This window comes from Echinops telfairi, unplaced genomic scaffold (assembly GCF_000313985.2).
Source record: "Echinops telfairi isolate 266 unplaced genomic scaffold, ASM31398v2 ScPeMD7_2;HRSCAF=8, whole genome shotgun sequence".
Classification (NCBI taxonomy): domain Eukaryota; kingdom Metazoa; phylum Chordata; class Mammalia; order Afrosoricida; family Tenrecidae; genus Echinops; species Echinops telfairi.
Window position 1 is genome coordinate 76,829,966 of NW_022103898.1, and position 26,704 is coordinate 76,856,669.

The 26,704-nt window shown below is 47.4% G+C and overlaps 1 protein-coding gene across 6 annotated transcripts in view; it reads left to right on the top strand.

Annotated features, from left to right (window-relative positions):
• Nucleotides 1–26,704, top strand: part of BAZ2A (bromodomain adjacent to zinc finger domain 2A) — a 34,713-nt gene that overhangs the window by 1,515 nt on the left and 6,494 nt on the right. For 2 of the 6 annotated variants that reach the window (XM_045292583.1, XM_045292603.1), the window contains exons 2-20: nucleotides 3,255–3,330; nucleotides 13,218–13,352; nucleotides 15,266–15,859; nucleotides 16,686–16,871; nucleotides 17,490–17,708; nucleotides 18,514–18,963; nucleotides 19,097–19,157; nucleotides 20,201–20,309; nucleotides 20,477–20,578; nucleotides 20,721–20,931; nucleotides 23,408–23,508; nucleotides 23,774–23,839; nucleotides 24,345–24,578; nucleotides 24,692–24,946; nucleotides 25,284–25,498; nucleotides 25,828–25,902; nucleotides 26,019–26,199; nucleotides 26,297–26,356; nucleotides 26,466–26,610. In XM_045292583.1, coding sequence (XP_045148518.1) covers nucleotides 13,220–13,352; nucleotides 15,266–15,859; nucleotides 16,686–16,871; nucleotides 17,490–17,708; nucleotides 18,514–18,963; nucleotides 19,097–19,157; nucleotides 20,201–20,309; nucleotides 20,477–20,578; nucleotides 20,721–20,931; nucleotides 23,408–23,508; nucleotides 23,774–23,839; nucleotides 24,345–24,578; nucleotides 24,692–24,946; nucleotides 25,284–25,498; nucleotides 25,828–25,902; nucleotides 26,019–26,199; nucleotides 26,297–26,356; nucleotides 26,466–26,610 — 3,397 coding nt within the window. In that variant the 5' untranslated portion in view covers nucleotides 3,255–3,330; nucleotides 13,218–13,219. Of the gene's footprint in view, nucleotides 1–2,274; nucleotides 2,419–3,254; nucleotides 3,331–4,276; nucleotides 4,361–13,217; nucleotides 13,353–15,265; nucleotides 15,860–16,685; nucleotides 16,872–17,489; nucleotides 17,709–18,513; nucleotides 18,964–19,096; nucleotides 19,158–20,200; nucleotides 20,310–20,476; nucleotides 20,579–20,720; nucleotides 20,932–23,407; nucleotides 23,509–23,773; nucleotides 23,840–24,344; nucleotides 24,579–24,691; nucleotides 24,947–25,283; nucleotides 25,499–25,827; nucleotides 25,903–26,018; nucleotides 26,200–26,296; nucleotides 26,357–26,465; nucleotides 26,611–26,704 lie in introns of those variants that run through there. The other 4 variants (XM_045292581.1, XM_045292578.1, XM_045292589.1 and 1 more) reach the window with 3 other exon arrangements.

Consider the following 26,704-nt stretch of genomic DNA (forward strand, 5'->3'; position numbering starts at 1 on the left):
CAGTGTCGGACCCTCCCCCCGCGGGAGCTGCCCTTCCTTCCCCTCCCCCTCCATCTTCCTCGTCCATTTCTCCCCGGGCCGCTGCTCCCGGAATCCCGAGGCTCCTCACGCCTCTCCGCCGTCCTCTGCCCGGACCCTTCCTCTTCCGAGCCCCGGGTCTCCCCCTCCCCCGCGGCCCCCTCGCCAGAAAAATCTGCCGCGGTCTGCGTTGCGCCTCCTCCCCTCTGGAACCAGCGCTTTCCCACGCCATGCTAACCTCCAATGGGAGGGGGAATAACCGCCACCCCCAACTCCCCTCCTTCCCCATAGTAAGGGGGGGGCGGGACACAGGAGGGGAGAGAGGGCTGCGTAAACTACGGTCACTGTCGTAGCCCAGCTCCACGCAGCCTTTCAAGTTCAATTAAATCCCAGTTTTTCCGTAGTCCACACGCCATCTCCCTACATTTGAGGGTCCGGCCAAAGAACCCTCCAACCGAGCTCCGCTGAGAAGGGCTCTCTACTTGGGGTGGGCTGGTCCAGTCTGAGAATGCTCCGCCCCCAGAGTCTGGGCGGTGGGGAGAGGCGCAGCAGAATGTTGTGATTCTGGCTTTTAGGGGCTGTTGGGGGAAGAGTTGGGGGGAGGGGGGCTGGGGACCATTCTCCAAGGGAGCTGGGGAGTGAGTGGATAGGAGTGAGGCAGCTTTCTTGATTGAGATGCAAAACGAGGCCCCACCCCCAAGAAAATTAGCTGACCCCTTCTCGGATCAGTGTGGCCCAGCCAGCTAAGCGAGTTGGAAAATGGTTGTGAATCTGAGGGAGCTCTTACCCCCTTGGAGGGTAGAGCAGAGGCTAGGATATTTTCGATGTGTTATGGAGTTTAGTCTCCCCAAAATACAGAGGTAAAGGAGACTGTTTAGCACTAACGTAGGGAGGGGAGAGGGCATTTGCCCCACCAGACCCAATTTATCTGAGCATTTATTTCAAGAGCAGGGCAGGGGTGGAGAGGTGAGAAATAGAAAGGTGTGCTGGTGAGGTTTGAACCGACCAGTGGCTCCGCAGGAAACAGGGGAGGCTCTGCTCCTCTAAAGATTTACATCCTGGGAAACCCACAGGGGCAGGGGCACTTCTACTCTCTGCCCTCTAGAGTCTGGGGGCTGTGAGTGTGCCAAAGGGGGAGGGAGGGCTTCCTCCCTAGTCTAGTTGCCCCCCCCCCCCAAGAGTATCACTTGGGACTCCAGAACTGGGGGACAGGGCGTCAGATTTTGGTTCAGAGTCACGCTTGTGGCGCTGGGAGGAAGGAAAGTGGACAGTAGTGGTGCTTGAGGCTGGATGCCTGTACTTTCTGGAGGTCAGGAAGGAAGGAGGTAGAGGGGTGCAAACGAATCCCCTGTTTCTTTCCCTTTCTCTCTTCCCCTTCTCAGCCCCAGCCATCTGACTCCAAAGTGGAGCTAGGCCCTGGCAGCTGACCCCAGAGTCAGAGTGGTGCAGCAGGAACTGGGAGGGTGAGAAAGGGGGAGCAGGTGCTAATTTCTCCCTCCCCATGCTTCTCATTACCCACCCACTGGCCTGGCTTGGAGAGTTTCAGACTATTCCCTAGGCACCCTTCTTAGAAGTTGCTGAAAAAATGACCATTTGCCCTTTCTCCTTTCCAGTCGCTTCCTAAAGGGAGATGGGATGGGTGAGTGGCTACATCTGATGGGATTGTGGAATGTTTGGGGGACATATGGGGTCAGTCTGCCCTCTGTTGTCTGGATGTGGGGAGAAGCACAGCTGCTGCCTGGGGTGGCTTCTGGCAAGATGTAAACACCCAGCTGTTGGGCATATTGTTGCCCCACCCTCATCTGTTCTTCAACCAGCAAGGAAGATTCCTATTTCAATGGAATGAGGAGGGGTCTTCCCATCCAGGGATGAAGGGGATGGAAGAATGGCTCCCACTCCTTTTTCCTTTTTAATTCCAGGTGACTCTTACCTATCCTACCTATCCTTTTCCCAACCTGCTCCAGCCTGGGATAAACCTAGGGGTTGCCCTGGAGACAAGGCCTGAGGCTCGGAAGGGGTGGGGGCCGTCTGTGGGGCACAGGAGTAACCGGCTCTTCCTGAGCTGAGTGGAGCCAACGCGTGGGTTTACGTGGGTGTGTGGTGGAGGGGGGAGGGGGCGTGGTTACACCCGTCTGACTGGCACAGGCTCCTCCTCTGTCTCCCCAGCCTTGGAGTGGCCAGCCACATCTTCCGGGGTGGGAGGCAGGAAGGTTCTCCCTCTTGCCTTGGAAAAGGGCAGGGAGAAATGGGATCACACTTTTCTCTTCCTGCCCTTCAGGAACCAGTTTTTCACCCTGAGCTCCCTTCTCTGCCTGATGTTTTGTTTTTTGTTGGGGACTAGAGGGGGACATTTTTTTGCAGAGCGTTCCTGAGTGGCACTTTCTCACTTAGGAAATTGAGGTGAGCAGACTGTTGGAAGCTTTTTCCCCCTCTAAGATGACCTATAAATCTGTTCTAATTGGGAAGAGAGAAGGATTCTTGTTCCTACATGTCTACTCCTTCCTCTGGTAATTTACTTATCTCAGAAGAGAGGGAGCAAACCCTTCCTTCCCTTCTTTTTTTCCTCTTCTGGTCCACGCCGTGGACACTGCTGAGGACAGTTTGTGTCATCGCTTTCCTAAACCGTTTGCTGTGTGTGAAGGGGGAAACCCTATCTACACAAATGACTTTGGCCTCTCAGGCCCATCCAGCTCTACAGAGTCTTCTGATCTTTTTCTCCCAGACCTCCCCCCCACCCAGAGAAAAAGGTTATTTGTTCCCCACCCACCCGACTTAGCAGCTCTCCCATCTAAGGTCTTGTCTTGGTAGAACTGCACTGCAAGAAAGCAGCTGCGGATTATCTGAAGCCTGCAAAGACTGGCGAGCTGCAGGAAAAGGAAACCTGGTTTCTTGTCACATCTTAGCCACTGTTTTGACCTTGAACAAGTTGTTAAACCTCTCTGGGTCTTAATCTCTTCATCTGACAAGCAGAGTTGAGTTAGAAGTTGTAGCTGTTTTAGGTGGCACTCAAACTCAGGGCCTCTGTTTTTCCTCATTTGTGGTTCTCCATGTCATATAGTTCTGTGACCCTGTCAGAAAAAGTATTGAAAATATATGGACAATGTTCTTAAGACTTGGGGGACATTTGGAACATCTGAGTTGCTGCTCAGTTTTCCCATTATTCCCTGACCTGACCATGTTCGGGTCAGACTCTGATCTTGGCCTGGTCTCAGAACCAAACCTTTTCCCACGCACAGGAATCTTTCCAAGGTCCAGGACCCTGCAGATGTCACGGTGATCCCTCCAGGGCCAGGCTGCCCTCTCAGGACAGAGGTGAGTGGTTGGCTTCGCAAACACCTTAGCTCTCTGCACCACCTCCCTTGTTTCCCCCAGCGCTGTTTCGACCTAACTAACCTTGCTTTTATATTTCAACTTTTCTATTTCCCAGTCTAGGATGTAACACCCCCACCCCCACCCCAAATTATCTTCCAGGCCCAGGAGGTATCCATAAGGAATGGCAGGTATGTCACCTGGCCCTGGGACCCACTTGGAAAGGAGTGTGTGTGCATGTCACTGAGCAGCTTCTGTTAACCATTGTAATTTCCATCAGCAGCCCTCAGAGGTCATTCAGCAAGTCAAAAGGAACGTTTTCATTGTGTGAGAACCCTGCTGAGTGTAGAGAGTGAAGAAACTGAAAGGAAAATTTTGAGCATCCCATTGACCAGTTTTCATCAGTGAAAGCCGGGAATGCGCTGTTGGAATTTTCATGTGGTTCCATAATGTGTTAAGTAAAAGACTAAAGAGCTTGACTTCTATTTTTAAGCTGATGGTATGGTAATGTGATCTGTCAGATATTTGCCCTGGGGTGCATTTCCAATGCTCTGACCCACCTTTGCCAGACCCCATCCCCATCCCTTGAGTTAGGAGAGAGGGCCGGATGTCTGGGCCCTAGAAATAATCCGTTGGCCCTCTTTGGACTACCACCCTCCATGAGAGGGAGGTACTGAGTGGGTAATGGGTGGGGGGGACGGGGGCGGAAATGTAGAATAGGCGGCGGCGCTAGGACCCAGAACCTGGTCGTGCGGCCCCGCCGACAGGCGCTAGGACCCGGTGGCTGTGGAGGGCGGCTCTGGTGGCGTTGCTTCCCCGCCCCCTCCGGCTCGGGCTCCCTCCTCCCCTGCCGGCCATGTTGGCTCCGCTCAGGCCCCGCGGTTGAGCCGCGTCCCCCCTCCCCCTTCCCAGTCCCCGCACCCCCTCCCCCGAGGTATCCCCTCCCGTCCTGGTGCCCAGAGCCTGGCCATGTGAACCGCCTATTCCCCGGGGAGAGACGATCCCCGAGTCGGGCTGGACGCCGCTGCCTCAGGTTTGAGGGGGTCTGTGGCTTGGGGGCCTGAGGGGAGGGAGTCCCGCTTTCTTCCGAGGCTTCCCTGAGGGAACAGAGGCTCCGGAACCGGCTCGAGCCTCGGCTCGGGAGCACGGAGCTGTCTGGGGGGTTATTTCTACTGGGGGACCCAGCCCCCAGCCGGGGGTGTTCCTGACCCAGGGGTCGGGGGCGGCGCTGAGGGGCTGCCCGGTGGGCTGTAGGCCCTCGGTGGGACGGCCCGGGCGGGAGCTGAGGGGGCTCCCGGCGGCGGCGGCGGCGGCGGAGAAGCCGCCTGGCGGGTGGCGATGACTCCCGCGGGGGACTCGAGCAGGAATCCCCGGGAGGGGCTCCGCTTCCCGGGCTTCGGGACGGGGTTGCCCGCGTGTGAAAGGGTGCGGGGTGCCCGGGGGCCGGCTCGGCTTGCGCCGGGGTTCCTGGGGTCTGCGGTGTCTCCCGTGGGGGGCGGGGGCGCACGCTCTCCAGCGCCGTGCCCCGAGGGCCCTGCTCGGCGAGCGTGCCCGCGCCCCGGGGAACCCTCCACCCCGCGGATGGGCGCTCGGGGCTCGGTCGGTCACGGCTGAAGGGACGAAGAAAGAGGAGGAGCCCCTCGCCGAGCGAGGGGATCCCCGTGTCCACGGCAGCCTAGCTGTCGGCGCAGCATCCCCTTCTTGGTGTCTTCCCGTTTCTCGCGGAGGGCCACGCCAGTGGCAGTCATTCCTTTGTAGGCTTATTGGAGAGAGGGATTTGCATCTGGGGGGGCAGGCCAGAGGGGGATAGTTTCCACCTCCATCTGTACACAAACAGCCCCTCCCCCAGCCTCCCGCAGGAAGTGGCCGGGAAATGGCAGCTGTGCGTTTGTGGCTGCGGCTCTCGTTGTTTTGAAATGTCCATTTTAATCAGATTTGGTTTCATTTTCTGGGGCCTTCTGGGCGAGCATGGATCCTGCTCTCCCTCAGGTCTGAGACTCCTCTCCCTAGACTTTTTTTTTTTGGGGGGGGGCGGTGAGGGGAAACTTCATTTGTCAACTGGGAAGTAGTTGCAGCAATTGACTCATTGATCCACATCCTTATCCTTGCTTCAGAGCATCTCCGGCTTCCTAGCTGGGTGGTGTTGTTTTTTTTCTTCCTTCCTTGAGCTAGAGTAGAGGTCATTGAGAGCAAACTCCGTTACTCACCAGCAAACCTACTCGGTTACAAATGAGGGCAAATTACCTCTGCAGACCGAGCTGCTAATAAGATGTGGGGTGTTTGGGGCTTAAGGAGTTTCGTGGGGTCTGGGTTAGAATGTTCTTGAGCACCACGACGTCTGAATTGCAGAGCTTTGAGGAAGTGAGTCTGTGACAGGAAGAAGGGTAGGTTCTGAGAGGTGGGGGAAGAGGAGGAATGGGGAAGATTTCTGTATGAATGGGATTTGTGTGTTGGGATTAGTGGCTGATTCACCAAAGGGTGAGGACGTGGGATTGTTCCTCCTTGGTGATTTCAGCCCAAGGGCAGCCCCTCTGGGGAAGCCCATTATTTGATTTTGGGTGCTGAAGGTTGTACTTTTCTTAGAACCAATTCATTAGAATAGGTGCTTTGCTATCTTGACTACTCTCAGGTCTTAAAAGACATTTCCCTCCTAATACTATAATTGGAGAGTGGTTAACTTCTCTGTTCTGTGCAAAGTCCTGTGTTCAGAATTTTTTTTCTTTCCCTTTTCTCCCACCTGAGAACTCCAGGAGATTTCTGTACTAGCGTACAGTGAGATGGGGTTGAGATGCAAGCAAAGCTGTGGATTCACTTCACACCCCATCAGAAATCTAGAATGCACCAAGTCCTCTTGTAGTTTTATGGTTCTGGACCCAGGAGTTACCAGGAGAAGAAAAACTTGTTAGGCCTACACTGTCTTGCCACCGTTGAACTTTCTTGCTAGCCAGTAACTGTTATGAACTTGAATGAGATGTGTAAAGTGAGGCAATAATATTCAAGTTTTCATATCCTAGGACATAAGGAAAAGTATAAAATTCTTGAAACATTTCCTAGGGCAAATAACCTTGATATGTGTCTTGGCATAGTGGATCTCCTGAGATGCCTCATAACTCAAGATAATCAGCATTACTACTTCACTTGGGTCAGAAGAAACAATATTGTAACAGCTCTTGGTTACATAAAATTGAAATTTATATAATTCTGCCAAACAAAACACCTATCTCCTTTGAACAGCTGTGGAAAATGTTCTTGGACTGGATCATTTGCAGTAAAATATTATTATTGTGTGTTGCCCTTTCCCTAGTTTTAAGGAATAATTAAAATTGAGAAGCTGTTAAGAGACTAAAGGGATATCGTGCCCTTAAGGAGAATTCATCACACATGAGCTTCTTACGAGACTGAGGTAGATCTTATTACAATTTGTATTTTGGAATTGAAGTCTTGATCACTTGCCTGCTCAACTCAGTTTTGGGGCGTTGGGGATGCTTTGATATCTTCTTGGGAAAATGGTGGCATCTTTCACTGTTGGAGCTAAAATTATGAGAAACAGAGCCAAAATAACCTTGTTATAACCTATCTTAACAAACTGTGGACATGGTATCAGAGGGACGAGTCACGGAGGACATACATCATGCTTGGTAGAGAGAGGTTCAACAAGGTGAAAGACCTTCAACAAAATGAATTGATAACGGTGGCTGCAGCAATTGGATCAAACACAGCAACTGTAGGGATGATGGTGTCTCTGTGACTTAATGGCACCCGGGAACACCACAACCTTTGGAATTAGGGCTTTCAGTGTTCTGCGGCTGCAGAATAATCAGCCGTTTTCTAATGCCGCAACCAGAGCTGTGGCAAAAAAAAAAGGGTGGGTGGGGGGGGAAGAAACAAAAACACTGAGCACCCAATTATAAGATTCCTATATTCACTCAACAAATAACTTTAAAACCTACTATGTACCTTGAGTGTATTGCCAGTTCTGTTCCCTGCACCTCTGTTTCCAGCCTTTATTTTCTGCAAATGAGAGCCAGAATGTCTAGATTTGGGGCCTTTCTTCTATCTAGGAATTTTTATCTTTTTGAAGATTCAGACTGAATTTTAGGTTTTCTGAGCACAGTAGGAGCTTAGTAGATGAATACACTGGTACAGGCAGAAAAGGTAGGTTTACTCGTGTACTTGGCACTAAAATTGATGCTGGCTATATAATGCTGTTAGTTGCGTGGAGTCGATTTTGACTTGAGGTGAGTCCATGTGTGCAGACAGAATTGTTCCATGTGGCGTTCGTGCCTGTGACCTTTCAGAAGCACATCATCAGGCTTGTTTTCCAAGGTACCTCTGGGTAGGGTCAAATCACTGACCTTTTGGCCAGTGATACTGTGCTTAACTGTGCCATCCTGGGGCTCTAGAGATATAATGGTAGAGCTTAGTAATTTTGTTGATGCTGTAGAGCAGCGTCAACCTGTGGGTCAGACCCCTTTGGGGGTCAAACGACCCTTTTACAGGGGTCACCCGATTCATAACAGTAGCAAAATTAGTTATGAAGTAGCAACGAAAATAATTTTATGGTTGGGGTCAGCACAACATGAGGAACTGTATTAAAGGGTTGCGGCATTAGGAAGCTTGAGAACCACTGCATAGTATAATATAGAAGAAATAAAGACAGGAGAATCATCTGTGTTTTCTGAGTAGCCTGGACATTGCAGTTGTCTTCGAGTAGTTATTTTAGTACAGTTCTCTTTTTTCATAACTTTCCTCCTGCTCAGAAGAGGACTAGGGAAAGGACACCTTGAGAGAGAAAGTCTCAGTTTGGGACTAAATTATTTTCTCAAAATATGTATGTTGTAAATCCTAACCTCTGTGTTTGTTGTCATCCCATTTGGGAATGAGTTGGTTTTGTTTCGCTAATGAGTCCAGATTTGTATAGGGTGTATTTTGAGTCAATCTTTTGAGATATAAAAGAGATTAAACAAGCCAGCAGTGGAGAGATGTCTAAGATAGATGCCAAGAAGTTTAGAGGTCTCCAAGGAACCTGGAAGTAGAAGCTGAATAGACTAGGATCTTCCGAGCTAATGGAGAAACCCTTCTCCTTTACCTGGTATACTGAATTCAGACTTTTAATTCGGCACCTAAACTGTGAGGGAAAAATTTTGTTCAAGACACCCACTTAAAATATTTTTGTTACAGCCCTACCTTATATCAAAGACCATCTGCGATGTGTAGTGCTCTGGGAAGCTTGTTAATGGGGCTGTCATAATGGGCTATTCTGGTGGGGGGGAAAGGCATTTCAAATGGACCTTGGAACTCTGGGAAACAGTTTAGCCAGAGGAGAGGGGTTTTCTTTTTTTTAAAATCATTTTATTGGGGGCTTATACAACTTTTAACACAATCCATGCATACATCAGTTGTGTAAAGCACATTTGTACATTCGTTGCCCTCATCATTCTCAAAACATTAGCTCTCCACTTAAGCCCCTGGCATCAGCTCCTCATTCCCACCCCCTCCCCGCTCCCCTCTCCCTCATGAACCCTTGATAATTTATAAATTATTATTTTGTCATGTTTTACACTGCCTGACGTCTCCATTCACTCACTTTTCTGTTGTCCGTCCCCGAGGGAGAAGGTTATACGTAGATCCTTGTAATCGGTTCCCCTTTTGCAACCCACCCTCACTCGACCCTCCCCTTATCGCCCATCTCACCACTGGTCCTGAAGGGATCATCCGCCCTGAATTCCCTGTGTTTCCAGTTCCTATCTGTACCAGTGTACATCCTCTGGTCTAGCCAGATTTGTAAGGTAGAATTGGGATCATGATAGTGGGGGAGAAGGAAGCATTTAGGAACTAGAGGAAAGTTGTAGGTTTCATCATTGCTATACTGCATTCTGACTGGCTCCTCTCCTCCCTGAGACCCTTCCATAAGGGGATGTCCAGTTGCCTACAGGTGGGCTTTGGGTCCCCACTCCACACTCCCCCTCATTGACAATGATATGATTTTTTGTTCTTTGATGCCTGATACCTCATCCCTTTGACACCTCGCGATCACACAGGCTGGTGTGCTTCTTCCATGTGGGCTTTGTTGCTTCTGAGCTAGATGGCCACTTGTTTACCTTCAAGCCTTTAAGACCCCAGATGCTATATCTTTTGATAGCCGGGCACCCTCAGCTTTCTTCACCACATTTGCTTATGCATCCATTTGTCTTCAGCGATCGTGTTGGGGAGGTGAACACACAATGATACGACTTTTTGTTCTTTAGGAGTGATTTTCATATAAAGTGAAAAAATGCATCTTTCCTTGCTGCATCAGGAACTGGGAGTAGTGAAAACTTGTGGAACTTTCTGAGTATGGGAACTTTTTTGTAGTACAGTAGGGCTTTTCAACCAGGGCATTATTGACATTTTGGGCAGGATAATTCTTTGCTGTGTAAGGACTGTCCTGTGCATTGTAGGATGTTGAGTTAGCATCCTTGGCTTCTGTTAGATGCCAACACCACTAGAGGCAAAGCCATCCTGTGTGAGATCACTAAATTGGGGTATGGTGGATGAAGACAACACCGTATGTCTAGAACTGAGAAATAGCCTTCATAATATTCATAATTATAAGACAAGAATATATTGGTGTGGCTTATTTGGTATACAGCAGAAGTTGATTTTGCTATTTAATGAAGATAAGCATTTATAAATCTTTCCTCGTACATTAAAAAAAATCAGAGCCTCTATTTGTTGAATTTTGGTATACTGGGTGGGAGCCCTGGTTATGCTGTTGAGTAAGCATAGACGGATAACCACAAGGTCAGCTGTTTACACGCACCAGTCTCAGGGTGAAAGAGGAGTTTATCTGCTTCAATAAGGGATGACAATCTCAGAAGACCTACATAGGGTTGCTGTGAGTTAGAGTCGACTAGAAGGCAGTGGGTTTGGGGAAAAAGGAGCCCTGGCTGGCTCAGCTGTCAAATGAGATTGGCCCTAGATGAGCTTGAACCCACTGACCATGAGAGATTTACAGTTCTGTTTTGCCCTACAGGGTTGCTATATGTACACTCAGCCTGCAGTGGGTTTTATTTTTTGCCTTGAGTATGGGAAGAACAAGTCTAGAGTGGGGCAAGGACTACCCAGGTTTCCCTCTAATGGGTTTGACTGTATCCTGTCCTTGTGTGATTAGCCTGACTGACTGGAGAATTGGTCTGAGCCCCACAACAGTGTTGAAATCTGCAGTACTTATTCCAACACTTTCTGTCTGCATTGTCTGTTAAAACCTTGTCACAGGCTTACATTGTAATAACTCTAAGACTGAGAAAAGCAGCCTATTTGGCCAGTAGCTGGGCTCTGCTGCATCAAGCTTAAGGAGCAGTGCCTCTTAAATGTTAATAATGAAACCTGTGGCTCTTGAAGAGATCCATTTAAATACAACTGGGACTAGGCTGGGTGCCTGTCTGATTATACTTCCTGGGGAGGAGAGCTGTCTCTTTCTATGTTGGATTTCTTTTTCATTTGGCCAAAACTATATTCATTCAAGGGTAGGCACCCTCATTTTGCTTCATTGTTTTCCTTACTGGCTCTGCTGGATGAGAGGACAAAATTACCTTCAGATTTTTATTGAAGGTAAATGTCAATTTAAAATGAAATAAGCGGTAGTGTCTTTAAATTTGTTATATTTAGACTTTTTGAATCTGATCATCTTTTTGAAAAATTTAGTAGCTTCTCCTGTACTACTACTACTAAACATTTATTGCTTGCTAAGTGACAGACACCACTGTGTTCTTTATCTTATTTAATCCTCGCCAGGAAGTGGCTACTACAATTTTTACAAATCATAAAACTGAGTTTCATCAAGGTTAAGTAATTTGTCCAAGGTCACAGTAAATAGAGCTGGGATTCCAACCTGCAGCCACTTCCTTGTGCTGACCTCACTGCACAGCGTATTTTGTACATCTAGGAAACATTTTATAAGTGAAGTGATGTGGTCCTGATGACCCTTTAGTAGCAGGTGGTGGGAAACAGATCAGCACACCAGGGCACCAGATAATTACCCCCATTCCTTCTACTTAGCAGATTTTCGTAAGTGATCTTATTAGTATGTATGAAACGGGAAATGCTGTTTTTTCCCTGAACAGCAGAGATCATTCCTTTCTTCATGGATTCACAGAGAATGGGAAACTGAACTGTGGCCTGTCACTGAGTAGGAGAATATAGTTAAGTTCACAGAAACGGGGAACCCAGTGTAGTAGTGGGTGAGTGAGTGAGTGAGCCAGCCAAGGAGGTGTGTGGCTGCACATAAAACTGGACGGCGCGAGTGAGTGAATCAGATGAGATCAGATTTCCAGGACTTCTGAAAGGGACTACTGAACGTCTCTGGGATATACAGTAATCTTTGGAAGGACCCTACTGTAAATATAAGGGAACCAAACTTCCTTCTTCAGACGTTTCGTTTCAGAATGTCCACTTCTCTTGGGATCCTTATGAAATTCCTTACTGTTGAGTGGCTCCAATTAAACTATAGGAAAATCAGGGGGGGAGGGGGCCTGAGTTTTTTTCTGTATGAAAAGCAGTTTAGTTTCTTCATTAATGTTTAGGTCAGCTACTTAGAGTGAAGTGAAAATTCCTGCCTGGGAAATAAGTCAACCCTACAAACTTTTTCCTCCCCTCAAAGCAACAAAACACTTTTTTCCCCTTTTTTTTAAAGACTATTTAAAATATCACATAGGTGTGCTTATTGCTTGATTTTATAAAATTAACGAAGAAACTTCTCCGAATTCTGCCTCCTTGTTTTAAAAGCAAGGGGTTGCTTTTCCTGTATCAAGACAGGTCATGCTTCTTACATTCAAGTTAGTGTGCTCTAGTATAGCACAAGTATCTAGGATTGAAATGTTGGGTTTTACCAGTAATTCTAGCTTTTGCTTCTTATCTCCCCGCCCTTCTAGCAAAGTTATAGTTATTCAGATCAAGGGGGTCACTTGTCATTCCTAGCCCTATGCTAAGTCGTATTAGGAAAGGTGAAAGCTTTTTAACCACTCAGCGAGCTACCACTCTTTTCAGACAGGAGTATCTTCTTTGTAGTTCTGTTTTCTCCATGAGACTTACATCTAGACCACAAAGCCAAAGATTTAGGTTGTATTAGTAGCTATAACGTTATATATTTTTTAGATACCCTCTCATTTAAGGATTTTCTGTCTGACATTTTTCTGAGCTCTGTGTTCTTAGAAAGGATTCTATTTCCCATAAATGATTAGAAGTGTTGGATGATTTGAGTTGTGCCACTTGGTCACTTTCTCTGCGATGTATTCTTCTCAAAATCCTTTTATTAGTTTAATTGCACTCTATCCTTCAGATGTCTACGGCTATGTGTTAGCTATTTAGCTCAAGATATATAATGGCAAAATAAAGCATGGTGTAGATTAGATATACTTTTCCTGCTGACATCTCTATCTCCAGGGCTTCCTGTTAAAGAGAATTTTCTGTGGTCCCTGGCAATGGGACTCTGACCTTTGAGGGGGGAAATGGAAAAAAAAAAAAAAGAAAGGTTGGAGAATGTTAGATATTAGAATACAGCATTAATATCTGATATAGAGGAGTAACCTGAGTTTGAGAGGCTTATGGGGGTGTGGGGAGATTCACATAGAAGGAGGACCAAGTCCACATCTTGTGTTTCCCCCTACCCCACCCCCATTTTTATCTCTTAAAGCCAGACTAGCTTTAGAAAACTTATTCTTATAAAACCATTCCTTAACTAGGGATATCTCCTTCTCTTTTCTCAATCCCTCGTTTTGCCATAATCAGGTAGAAAAGGGTAAGTATAAATAATGTGGAGGACTGGGAACATTCCTTCGAGAAGAGTCCAAATGACATGACTTTGTTTAACCTACAGTGTTTTCCCCCCATCTCTCTCTTCCCTCCTACAGAAATGGAGGCAAATGACCATTTTAATTTTACTGGCCTTCCCCCTGCATCTGCTGCCTCAGGACTGAAACCCTCTCCTTCAGGGGAGGGCCTCTACACTAACGGGTCTCCCATGAACTTCCCCCAGCAAGGGAAAAGTGAGTGTGATGGTCATGGTCTGGGGAGGGGATGGGCATTACTCCTTTAAAGCAGGTGGATGGGAGGAGCTTTGGTTTCCACATGAACTAGCTACTCCAACTCTTTCCTGCCTGTCTGGGAAGGAGGAAGTAAATCCATAGAACTCTCGCTGCTGGAAAAAATTGCAGGCTTCTAAGAACAAATCCTAGGGGTTTATGGAGGCTACATAAGGTTTTTTAGGGGTTAGGAAAACATACTTGGTTTTTTTCACCTTCGCCTGCTCTTCCGTCAGCCCTGTCCCCTGGCTACTGCCAGAGAGTGGTAACACAGATACTGCTGCTGAAGACCAGTCAGACCCATGAAAGAGCAAGACAAAAGGGCCCACCATCCAAGAAGCGATTTTAGAGGTTGGAGAAGCCTCTGCGGATGGGTTAGGGCTAGGGTTGAAAGTTGGGGCTAAGATGGGCTGTTTGCCATTCAGTTGGTTTGTACGCTAGAGAAGAGAGCAGATACTGGAAGCACCTGTGCCACTATGGGTCCTTATGATAGAAGGCAGGGATAAGGGAGGGTTTTAGTGCTTACTTACCTGGTTCTCCGGAGAGAAACATTTATATAATTCCACATGAAAGTGTTGCTGCCAGAATTAGATCTTTTCCTGAATTTGACTTTTATCAGTTGCCAAGTACCTTTCTAATCTTGCCTAGTTTTCAGGCATTTTATGCTTAGAAGCAGAGAGAAGCCTACATGTATCCTCTCGTCTGTGCTGCAGATAATTACTGTCTCAGACTTAAACACTGGACACTTCCCCCTCCTGTCATCTCCAGTCGAATTGCAGAGCGATAGAAACTGTTGTATTTCATTGAAGGCCCCTCACAGCTTCCTTAGTTTTAAAAATTTGATTACTCTCCAATCCAGAGGTTGCTGCAGCACTGATCATGCTATGATCTCCACCACCACCACCCTCCCCGTAAATTACCTTCTAGTGCCTATGGGGAGGGGCCAAGCCCAGCCTCCTGAGCTAAGATCTTGTCGCTGTGGTGACTGCAGATTCTATTCTTTTTATTTTTTGTTTTGTTTTGTTTTGTTTGGGGGGGGTGTTTTAAAAATCATTTCATTAGGGGCTCATACAACTCATCACTATCCATACATACATCCATTTTGTAAAGCACATTTGTACATTCATTGCCTTCATCATTCTCAAAGCATTTGCTCTCCACTTAAGCCCCTGGCATCAGCTCCTCATTTTCCCCTCCCTCCCCGCTCTCCCCTCCCTCATTAACCCTTGATAATTTATAAATTATTATTTTGTCAGATCTTGCACTGTCTGATGTCTCCCTTCACCCACTTTTCTGTTGTCCATCCCCCAGGGAAGAGGTGATATGTAGATCCTTGTAATCGGTTCCCCCCTTTCCACCCCACCCTCCCTCCACCCTGCAAATTCTATTCTTAGCCCAGCACAAAGTGCTAGATCTGCATGTGCCATTGACGTGGAGGCTGTCCCTTCTGGTGCCACTGCAGGGCCAAACAGGCACTTGGAGGACCTAGAAAATCCAGTCCCCTACTCCAGGGAAGAAGTCCTCTAGAGAAAAAGAGTGGGGAAGAATGCAAGTCACTGTAGGAAGTCTGAAAACAGCTTTATTTAAAAAAGAAAAAGCTCTGAGCATAAGCAGCAGCCAGCCCTGTGCTGGTGGCTCCCGGGGTAGACCAAGCTAGCTCCCAGCACCTTAACTCTGCAGCCTCAGCAGCAGTTGCTAAACTTAAATCCAAGAGCATTTGGGTTTGGTGTTCCTCAGAGACTCAAAAGCCAAATATAGCAAATGGGGAATCCTCCCCTTCACCTTCCCTTTCTGTTGTCATTGCTGTTACTTTGGGGTTCTTCTGGGTAGTTACTTGCATACATATGTGTAACTAACTCTCTTTTCCTCCTCACCAGGTTTGAATGGGGATGTGAATGTTAATGGCTTATCTACTGTATCTCACACTACTACTTCAGGGATTTTGAACTCTGCTTCCCACTCCTCCAGCACCTCACACCTCCATCACCCCAACGTGGCCTACGACTGTCTCTGGAACTATCCACAATACCCATCTGCCAATCCTGGCGGCAACCTCAAGGACCCACCCCTTCTCTCTCAGTTTTCTGGGGGACAGTATCCACTCAACGGCATCCTTGGAGGCAGCCGACAACCTTCATCCCCAAGTCACAACACTAACCTTCGGGCTGGGAGCCAAGAGTTCTGGGCCAATGGTACCCAGAGTCCCATGGGGCTTAACTTCGACTCACAGGAACTGTATGATTCCTTTCCTGACCAGAATTTTGAGGTGATACCCAATGGACCCCCTAGTTTTTTCACCTCCCCACAGTCTTCTCCTATGTTGGGATCCAGCACCCAGACCTTTGCCCCCTCCCAGGAGGTAGGCAGTGGTATCCATCCTGATGAGACGGGAGAAAAGGAGCTGACTTCAGTGGTGGCAGAAAACGGCACTGGCTTGGTAGGCAGCCTGGAGCTGGAACAGGAGCAGTCAGGTATAATCGGGGTGTTGTGAGCCGGGTGGGGAAAGGGACAATGGGACTGTGGGGGACAGTGGATTTTTGAGGTGAGGAAAACTTGTCTTTCCAGCTCTCTGCAGTGGAGGCTGATTTGCATGTTGGTGATTAGCAGAGCCAAGTGGCTGGTGTTTTGTGGCAGCAGCACCAGCTCGAGAGTGGGAGTGCAAATTATTTCAAGCTCATGCAGAGCTGCTGGCCTGGAGAGGGCAGGTGGGCGAGCCCGAAACAGCCCCAACAGACACCCTGCATCAAAAAGGAATTTTTTCCAAAAGACCAGCAGGGCTCAGGGCATCAGCAGTGGGCACTCAGGCAGTTTTGAGTGATGGGCAGGGTCAGACTGGCTGCTGAACGAGGCTGAGCCCTGGTAGTGACTGGTGTGTGAAAGGGGAAGGAGGCAGGTCGATCATACCATTGCCTGTAGTTACTTTTTGTTGTTGTTAGCACTAATACGGGTGCCAGTCCTTCTCATTTTTGCCCTCAGAATATATTAAAGCTTGTAATTGATTCTAATTTCAAGAGTGAGCACCTTGTCAAATCACAGAATGTTTTCTCTGTTGAGCAATTATCCCTACTGGATTAGGGACTTTTCTGAGAACATGCTGGGCCTCTGGTCTCAGACCCTGCTCTCTTTTGCCCTCTCTGCCTGCTATAGTATTCTACCAACATATCTCAGCCTGGTCAGTACCCAGCAAAGAACTGGTACCCTGGCAGCAATAAACATTGAATGAACATCCTGAAGCAGAGATTGACTGCCTAGTATACCTCAATGAACTGATTTTCACATTCTTCCTGGATTTCCCAGAACTGAAGATGTGTGGCTATAATGGCTCCATCCCCTCTGTGGACTCATTGCACCAAAATGTCTCTGTCCTGGTCCCTGACCCTTCTGTGAGCTGCTTAGATGATCCTTCACACCTTCCTGACCAACTGGAAGACACTCCAATCCTCAGTGAAGATTCATTGGAGCCCTTCAACTCTCTAGCACCAGGTGAGCTTGGAGACTGGGTTCTTCTAACTGAGCCATGCAGAGGGCAGTCTGCTCTCTACTGCCAGGAAGAGCAAGTAAACCAGGGAAAGTGCTAGGGAATCTGGGGCCTCCAGATACTCCTGTGGCAGATCCCAGTTTCATCCAGCTGCTCTGTGGGCCAGCTGCACTCTGAGCTGAATTGGTTCCTTTCCCAGGATATCTCCCAATGTTCCTTTTGGCCAGGAGCCCTGACTTATAATAATTCATTGGGTTAGGGACTTATTACCACATAGTTGGGCTATTTGGGTTCTCACTCGTGGCCAGGGAGCAGTTTACCATTGAACTCTTACCCCACTAAATTGTAAGAAAGGTCGGTTTTATGATAGTAAGGTTTTGCACTGTTATGTGAGTTCATATAGCGATGGTCAGCGCCTTTCCTTCATTTCCACCTCAAGCTTCAGTGATTCTTATAGTGACTATTCTTTCAGGAAGAGAACTGTAAAATTTCTACAACATTGGGGGAAATCTTCAAACTATGGGAATTAGAATAGGATATCTTTGAATCAATATTCTCTAAAGGAATCTTGCTTTCTGAATTTCGCTTAATACTTTCCGCATTTTTTCCTCCTCCATGTACAGAGCCAGTGAGTGGAGGACTCTATGGTATAGATGATACCGAGCTGATGGGTGAAGAGGATAAGCTGCCTCTGGGGGACAGCTCTGTCATCTCTGATCTTAATTGCCCTTCACTCAATAACACCACTGCCTTCAGTCTCCTGGCAGATGATAGTCAAACTTCAGCATCTATCTTTGCCAGCCCAACCTCTCCACCTGTCTTGGGGGAGTCTGTCCTGCAAGGTACGTAATGATGTGTGGGATTAAAAAATGTGAGGGCCAGAAGCCTAGGAGAGCACCTTGCTAGGAGCTGAGGGCAGTAAGAGAGTGAGTGGATGTGGGACTACAAAGGCACAGGCAGTCTGGGTGTATAAACCAGACCTGTTCCTGTGTCTTTAAGAACATGTGAGTTGGCATAGGTATGCATCCCTCTTTGCCATAACTGTGTAAGAAAAGGATCCTTTAGGGCACATTGAGTTGAGCTGCCAACCAGAAAGTTGGTTCAAACCCACCAGCTGCTCCATGAGAGAAAGAGGAGGATGGCTGCTTCTGAAAGATGTAGACGCACACGCTGCCGAGCTCTTCTGTTTTGTATGATTGGAATCGACTGGCAGTGGGTTTGAGGTTTGTTGTTTAGGTTGGGGTTTTTTGGTAGTGCCATTAAAGGCTTATCAATTACTTAAAAGCTACTGAAGGTGATTGTGATTGTGATGGAGTGGTTACAAATAGAGTTCGGCATATCAAAGTGAGGGCAAATGTACATCATATTCAAGGGCATGTAGGCGTCTGTCTGTAAGTTAGGTTCATCACCAGGAACAGCCTGTACTCAGATCTCTGCCCAGGCTCCAGGTGAAAGACAAGAAACTTTTCCCCACAGGGACACCTTCACAACTGCTTGGAGAGAAAAACAGAAGTGACTTCTCTTTCTAACCCTTGAGAAAAGCCCTGCAAGTGGCCTTGTTTACCTTAGTCCACTTTGACTAAGTGGAGCCTTTTGTTTTGAGTGACACCATTTTTCCTTTACCCATCCTGTCTCTTTGATTTCTAGATAACAGCTTTGATCTGAATAATGGTAGTGATACAGAACAGGAAGAAATGGAGACTCAGGCTTCTGACTTCCCGCCACCCCTGACCCAGACAGCCTCTGACCAGCCATCCACTATTCACCTACACCCAGCAACCTCAGCAGCAGCATCACCAACAGAGTCCCTGGGAATTTCTCCGGAAGCCTCTCCAGCAGCTTCCACAGAAATCTCCCCAATTGTCTCCCCAGCTGCTTTTCCAACAGCCTCTCCAACTTCCTCAGCAACCCTCCCAGCAGTTTTCTCAGAAGTCTCCCTGACTACCTCCCCAGTGACCTCCCTGAAAGCGTCCCCTGCAGCTTCTCCAGCAGCCACCTTCCCGACAGTCTCCCCAACAAATGAGGAGGTGAACAGCTTCCCTGAGACCACTGCTGATCTGGAAGATAACACTGGAGACGGAGTCACTGCTGGCAGTGGTGAGTGGCAGGCTCCACTTCTGGCTGGTAACAGGAAGAGCCTGCCTTGTGTTTGGCCCTTCCCCATTGCTGTGGTATCGTAGGATTTTGCTTGAACTCTCAGTTTGTGTGTATATCTCGTCTTCTTCCCAAGGTGATGTTCTAAGGAGACGGATTGCTACTGCAGAAGAAGTTCGCCTTCCCCTCCAGCATGGGTAAATGCTCTAGTTTGCTATGTGTGTTGGCCATGACACGTTGAATGCATGACTTTAGGAAGAAGGGTGCCACTCTCATTGTCCGAGGGGGGAGGAACAATAGTCAGCCGAGTGTATAAAAGAGCAGTTAATCTGTAATGACAATGTTTCTGGGTATGCAATTCCTAGGCTTTTCTTCTTCCTTTCTCAGGAGCTGGCTCCCCTCACCATTTCTTTCTTCATCGTGTGATGACTCAGTTTTGCTCAAGGGGCTCTAGTTAATACCTTTTCCAAACCCAGCTGGTGACCCTAGGACCCAGATGGCCAAACTAGGTGACTTACCCTATTTGTGTGAAGAAGGGATAGCAGTGAATGGGGAATGGCATAGTAGCAGTGAGGTGGGATTTAAAATTTTTATTTGTTAATGTTCTGCTTTTTGGAGGGCTAAGTACAGGAAGAGTACATGACCAGAAGGAGCATGACAGCTGACACCAAGGGCTTTGTAGGACTAACTGCCTTCCTGGAGTCTTCCCCCACCCCTATCCCTCGAGGGAACTGTGGTCACCAAGTCTGAGTACTGCTTAAAGTTTGGAGGCAGAGATAAGGTTTAGTCTTAGAGTAAGTGATCTCCTGTTCAGAACACAGAGTTCCTACCTAAACCTTGGCTGACTGATCATTTCTTGGAATCAGCAGCAAGTTTAACTTTTCTGCTTGCCTCCTCACGCTCTGTCTCTTGCTTTTATTCCCTTACATCTTCATGCTCTTCACCAATAATTTCTCTGAATGGCATTGGGAGGCCAGGAGGTGGGGTGCACTGGGATTGGCTTCTGAGCTTGCGCATTGTGCAGTTGGGCTATTGCTTTCCTCCTATGGCCTGAAGGGTTTGCTAAAGCTTGAGCCTGCCTTCTAGCTAAACTTGGGTTTCAGGCCGCTTTTTGTGCCACGTGCAACTCTAATGAGACAGATATGGGAGGGTCATCTGGTCAGTGGGCTTGGCTCCTGGGTTGCATGGGGAGTGGGTAGGGGTGTGACCTGGTGGCAGGGCCCGTCTGCTTCTCTGGCAGGTGGCGGAGAGAGGTGCGCATCAAGAAAGGCAGCCACCGATGGCAGGGAGAGACCTGGTATTATGGCCCCTGTGGGAAGAGGATGAAACAGTTCCCGGAAGTGATTAAGGTAATGTAGCTTCCATGGACTTTCTTAGGGAAGCATAGACTCCTTTCATAGTCCAGTGGCAGCAGACTGACATAGTCCACTCTCGGACCTGTTCTGCTCGCACCATTGTTGACCAAAGGTAGGTTGGGCTACACCTTCATTAATGCCACTTTACCTCCTCCTCCTAGTACCTGAGCCGAAACGTAGTGCACAACGTGCGTCGTGAGCACTTCAGCTTCAGTCCCCGAATGCCTATTGGAGATTTCTTTGAAGAGAGAGACACACCAGAGGTGCAGACCCAAGGGGGTTCATTAAGCATTTGTACTAGAAAAGCGTCGCTTCCTCTGGTGGGGCTGGAAAGTTGAGGCATTGAGTGGTTCTGGGGCCTCCCCAAGGCCTCCCATTGTAACATAGTTTTCTCCGTTGCCTTAGGGTGTGCAGTGGGTACAGCTCTCAGCAGAGGAAATCCCATCCAGGATTCAAGCAATTACTGGCAAACGGGGCCGACCTCGAAACACCGAGAAGGCCAAGGCCAAGGAGGTCACCAAGGTGAAGCGGGGCCGAGGTCGGCCCCCCAAGGTCAAAGTCACTGAGCTAGTGAGTAAGACAGACAACCGCCTCCTGAAAAAAGCAGAGGCCCAAGGTACGGTAATTTCATTTTTTCTTGGCAGTCTGCTCCCTCAGCGAGGTCTCCCAGGGGCGTGACTGATACTATCCAGCTAGAACAAGTCTGAATCACCTCCCTGGGATGCACCACTGGCTTCCAAACACTTTGGGAGTTGTTCTTTTTGGCCAGATTTTTCCTTGAGTTGCTCTTACTATTGGAGCCATAGACTGGCTCCAGATTTAATGATGTAGGCCAGAGGAGAGGGAAGGCTTTCCTGCCCCCACCAGTCTTAAAACTACTTGCTTAGCACACTGGATTCAGATATGTAATTCTTACTTATTATCTATCCCCTTTGTGGAGATTAAGAATTCACCTCTGAATTCAAGATACTTGACATGGTTTTAGTGGGAGAGGTGGGTAGGCTGGGTCTGGTTCTTTAGTAACTATTGGAATGGTCCTGTGGAGCCCTCTGACTCTGTGTCAGTGGTGTCACTAGGATACTCCACTGCATGGTGTCACTGCTCTCTCTCTAGGGACCTGCCTCCTGCCCCGGACCCTATGGAAGCCTTAATAACACCATCCGTTTTACTCTAGCACAATAGGCGTTGAATAGATTTGTAAATTGCTTAAGTAATATTTTTTGGATCATATGAATATGAACTTCAAAATTGTTATGTAATACCTTTCTAAATTGAACTACATTATTTGTTAACATTGTTATTAACTTTCCTACTCCCCTCCTCCTAATTACTACTTCATTCTTTAAAGTTACTGATATAGGTTCACAAATACTAATTACCACAATATTGTAGCTAAAACACCTGGAACATTTGCCAGTAGCAACAAAACACAACAGCATGTTTGTAACATGTGCAGATGAAATCACATGATTCGTAAACATCATTGTAACTGGGTGACAGTGTCGAGTGCATCACAAGGTTCAAAAAGGAAGTTAGCTAGCATGGAGTCTTCTTAACCTTGTCCCTCTTGAGATTGAGCCCCAGTAGTGGTTACACGTTGGGCTCTGGTCTGCGTGGTCAGCAGTTGAAAACTACCAGCAGCTTTGCTGAAGAAAGAAAGATTGGGCTTTCTACTAATCAGTTACTAAACCATTAAAATCTCAGAAAGCCACAGGGGGCCGCTGTGAGTCAGCAGTGACTCAATGGCAGCGAGTTTTTGAGTTCTTAACCTTGTAGGTATAATGATATATAGAAGCTGGGCTTAATGAAAAATAATTTTTGCTATTATAACTAACTACAGGGATGTTTTTATAAGAAATACAGTGAAGCAATGCATAAAAATCTTAGGAAGAAAGTCATCTTGTCATTCCCTCTGACAGTGTCACTGGTGTGGTCTGCACCTCCGTAGTGGTGCCAGTGAGGCTTTTCAGAGTCCCAGCTTGGTTATATGCCGACTTGTATGGCCTAGGACAAGCCTCTTAGATTTTAATAGAATTTGTAAATGGCTAGTCGATCTGCATAAAGCATTTACTTCAGAGAATTGCCATACAGATGTTATATGGTGGTGTTTCTAAATTAGAAATGGAAGAATAAGTACTGTCATGTGAAAAACATTAATTCTAAAATGCCGTATACTTTAATATTCAGTCTTCGGAAAGAAAAATCTCTGATCTTTCATGGGACAAGACATGGGAACCAAGCTTAAACGAAAGCTGTGTCAGTGTGGTCCAAACTCTGCTGAAGTCTCCATTATCTGGGCATACTTTTTCCCCTCCGTGTGTGTGGTGGTGGTGTGGTGTGGTGTGTATACACATATACACATACACTTTCCAAATCAACATGCTTTCATGTGTACCATTCAGCTACATCAGTTATGTTGTATGGTGCAGTCTTGCTTAATTAATCACTGCTTCCGACTCTGGAGACCACTCACTTTGCCTGGCACTTTGGCTTGCCGTCTCTTTCTCTGCTCTTAAAATCAGTCTGTGGGTTGCTGCCTTTTCAGGTACATAACCTAGGAGAGAAGTAGCTACAAGGCTGCCATTGTGGCGCCTTACATCAGCTGGGTTTCTGGCCAGAAAAGTCCCTTTGGGTTATTTGTGCCACCCCAGAGCAAGTGCTTCTTTTAATTTCACTCTGCACATATACATTATATGTATCTTTTAAAAAAAAGAAAATATAAAACTAGGTAACTTACGGAAGCTGGGGGTTTTTTGTTTTGTTTTGTTTTGCCCAAAATTACTTTATTGTCTTTTAAAATCTCTAACACAGGTCACTGTTCAGTCTGGCCCCTTTAATAGCTCCTGTGTCATTTTTGAATAGCAATCTGCCTCATTTTCTGGTAGTAGACTTGTATTGCACTTAACATCAAAGGTTCAATAACAAACCACTGCCTTGGTGCCACTTCCGAGTCATAGCCGCAATCCTGTAGGACAGGGTATAGAACTCTAAGGAAGCTCTTTAAGAAGCCTATTGTATGGCAAGCATTTGTGCCACCTTCACAGCCAAGAACCAGGCTTCTGTTTTACAATTTTTCCTCTCTGGCCTAACAGAATCACTGAATGAAGATGATAAAGCAAAAATAAGTAAAATTAAAAAGAAGATAAAGCGGAAGATCCAACGAGGAGAATGTCAGACTCCTAACCAAGGGCAGGTGGGTGCCGTTGAAGAGAGGACAGTGGCTCACTTTTCCTAGAGTCTGCTGCATCTTTCCACATCTGCCACTCATACCAGCACACATTCAATACCTTGAAGCCTCTCGGCCTTGGCTTGGAAAATCGAGCTTGTTTGAGAATAACGTGAGCGTCTCCAAGCATAGAGAAGTGAGCCATTGCCCACCTCTCATCCCACCGCTCACCTCTCTCTCCTCTCTTGAACCCTAATCCAAGTAGAGAAATGACTTCCCTTTTGGTTTACAGGCCCGAAACAAACGGAAACAAGAGACCAAGAGCGTAAAGCAGAAGGAAACTAAGAAAAAATCCAAGGTAAGTGCATGTAAACGCTCAAGTATAACTTTGAGTCCACTAAACTTTCTTCTTTTACCAAACTGCTTTTAAAAACAAAACACCTCTCATAATTTTTTAAATAATTTTTTTGTTGTTGAAAATATGCACAGTAACACCAATTTCTGCATGTCCAATTCAGTGATTGATTATTGCCTTCCACTTGCATGACCATTCTTACTTTTTCCAAATGATTCCTCTCATCAGCATTAAACTTGTTACATTTAACTTAAATTTAAATTTAGCTTGCTAAAACCATTTTGATCTGCTACAGATAATTCTTTAAAAGAGCACAATGCTAAAGACAGACACTGTTTACTAGTTAAGCTAAACTACTGTTTGTTTTAAAGAAGACTGCAAGGGGTCTTTTTGGATTGAAGTTTAAAGATCATCTTTTATAATTACATTTCTGGGCTTCGAGATTGAGACAGCTTGGGGAACAGTGAAAGATAGAATTTCTATGATTTTCTCTTCCCATGATGGGTAGGCTGAGAAGGAGAAGGTTAAAACAAAGCAGGAAAAATTGAAGGAAAAAGTCAAGAGAGAAAAGAAGGAGAAGGTGAAAATGAAGGAAAAGGAGGGACTGGCCAAAGCCAAGCCCGCCTGTAAAGCAGACAAGACGCTGGCCACCCAGAGGCGCTTGGAGGAGCGGCAGAGGCAACAGATGATCTTGGAGGAGATGAAGAAGCCCACCGAGGATATGTGTCTGACTGACCACCAGGTAGTGAAGGGAGAGTAACAAGTCCGGGGTCCTAGGGGAACGCCCAATGGATCCACCCAACTGTTAATTTCTAGGGTATTTGCCAGGACCCTGTGCCACTTTTATCCCTACAGCCTCTGCCGGACTTCACTCGCATTCCTGGTCTGATACTGCCCAGTGGAATCTTTTCCGACTGCTTGACCATTGTGGAGTTTCTGCACAGTTTCGGCAAGGTGCTGGGCTTTGATCCTGCTAAAGATGTGCCTAGCCTGGGGGTCCTGCAGGAGGGACTGTTGTGTCAAGGTGACAGCTTGGGCGAGGTGCAGGACCTGCTGATGCGGCTCCTGAAGGCTGCACTCTATGATCCTGGCTTGCCCTCCTACTGTCAGGTGAGACCCTCTCCTAGGGCCGTGTGGAGGGCTGGGCTCCAGTGCCTTCTCTCAATTATACTTTCCCTTTTAAGAATGCTTGAAAATCACTCCCTAAAGTGAAGGGAGATGCAGTTTCTTCCCGTTTTTGTTTTTCTTACCTTGTTTCTTCTGTTCCTCTTTCTTCCTGACTCCCCTCTGCTAATTTTGTTCTTTTTTCTTTATTTTATCCATTTTCTTTTGCTTTCTTTCCCTTCATCTTGTCTCAGCAACTTTCCTCCTCCTTGTCATGTCTTAACTCCCTAGTTCTCTATTGCTGTATCCCCCCCTCATTCCCATTATGCTCTCCTTCAAACAGTCCTTAAAGATCCTGGGGGAGAAGGTGTCGGAGATCCCACTGACGAGAGACAATGTGTCTGAGATCCTGCGCTGCTTTCTTATGGCATATGGAGTGGAGCCAGCCTTCTGTGACAGCCTGCGCACCCAGCCTTTTCAGGCCCAGCCACCCCAACAGAAGGCTGCTGTCCTGGCCTTCCTTGTACATGAGCTCAATGGCTCCACCCTTATCATCAAGTGAGGACCTAGGGGTGGAGATGGATCAATGTGTGTCTGTGTCACACCTATCTTAAAGCTAGCCCAGGCTGGGGGTGGAGGAGAAACAGCCATCCAGAGGTGCTGGGGGGATATGTGTCCAGTGCCCTGATCGGGAGATACTGGAGTTCTTTGGAATGGAATCTCTGTGCCTTCCCAGAGAACTGAAGACCTTTGTCATCCATCCAGTCCAGATCCTAGCTCGTAGTTCCTTATTCAGCTGTGGTCCCATCACCCCTGAGACTCCCTCCCTTTACCTTGTGTGTCCCTTCTACTTCAAAACCTCATTCCCCTTCTCTGTTCCACCGCAGTGAAATTGACAAGACCCTGGAGAGTATGTCCAGCTACAGGAAAAATAAGTGGATTGTTGAAGGCCGGCTCCGGAGGTAAGGATGGGACATGGGTAGGGGTAGTGCTCACAGAGAAGTGGCAAAGGGGAAAACCTAGCCAGAACTTAGGCCTGGAACCCGGTGTTCTCTAATTTCTCCTTACCTGTTTCAAGATTGAAAACTGCTCTGGCCAAGCGAACTGGGCGGCCTGAAGTAGAGATGCAAGGGCCAGACGAAGGTCTGGGGCGGAGGCGAAGTTCTCGCATCATGGAGGAGACCAGTGGCATGGAGGAGGAGGAAGAGGAAGAGACTATTGCATCTGGCCGTGGCCGGAGGGGTCGAAGAGATGGAGAGGTATGGGTTTTGGACTGAGGAAAGTAGCAGTTGAGAAATCAATTATTTCTCTTTCATGTTTTTACCAACATTTCTCATTGCCCACTCGTTTCTTCAGGTTGATATCCCAGCCTCCAGCATCCCAGAACTAGAGCGCCAGATAGAAAAACTCAGCAAGGTAAAATGGGTTTGGAGGGAGCTGGAGGTTGGTCACATTCTGCGTTGGGCCCAGATGCCATCCTTTTTTTTTCTTTTTTAACCATCTTCTTTTTTCATTGCCCACACAGCGCCAGTTCTTCTTTCGCAAAAAGCTGCTTCACTCATCCCAAATGCTTCGGGCTGTCTCCTTGGGTCAGGACCGCTACAGACGCCGCTACTGGGTGCTTCCATATTTGGCCGGGATCTTTGTGGAAGGAACAGAGGGGAATTTAGGTAGGTGTGCCTGTGAGCTCCTGAATTTTATGTCCTGGTTAACAAGCAAAGTAAACTGCTTTTCTTTTTCTCCGCACTGCTCGTTTTCTTTTCA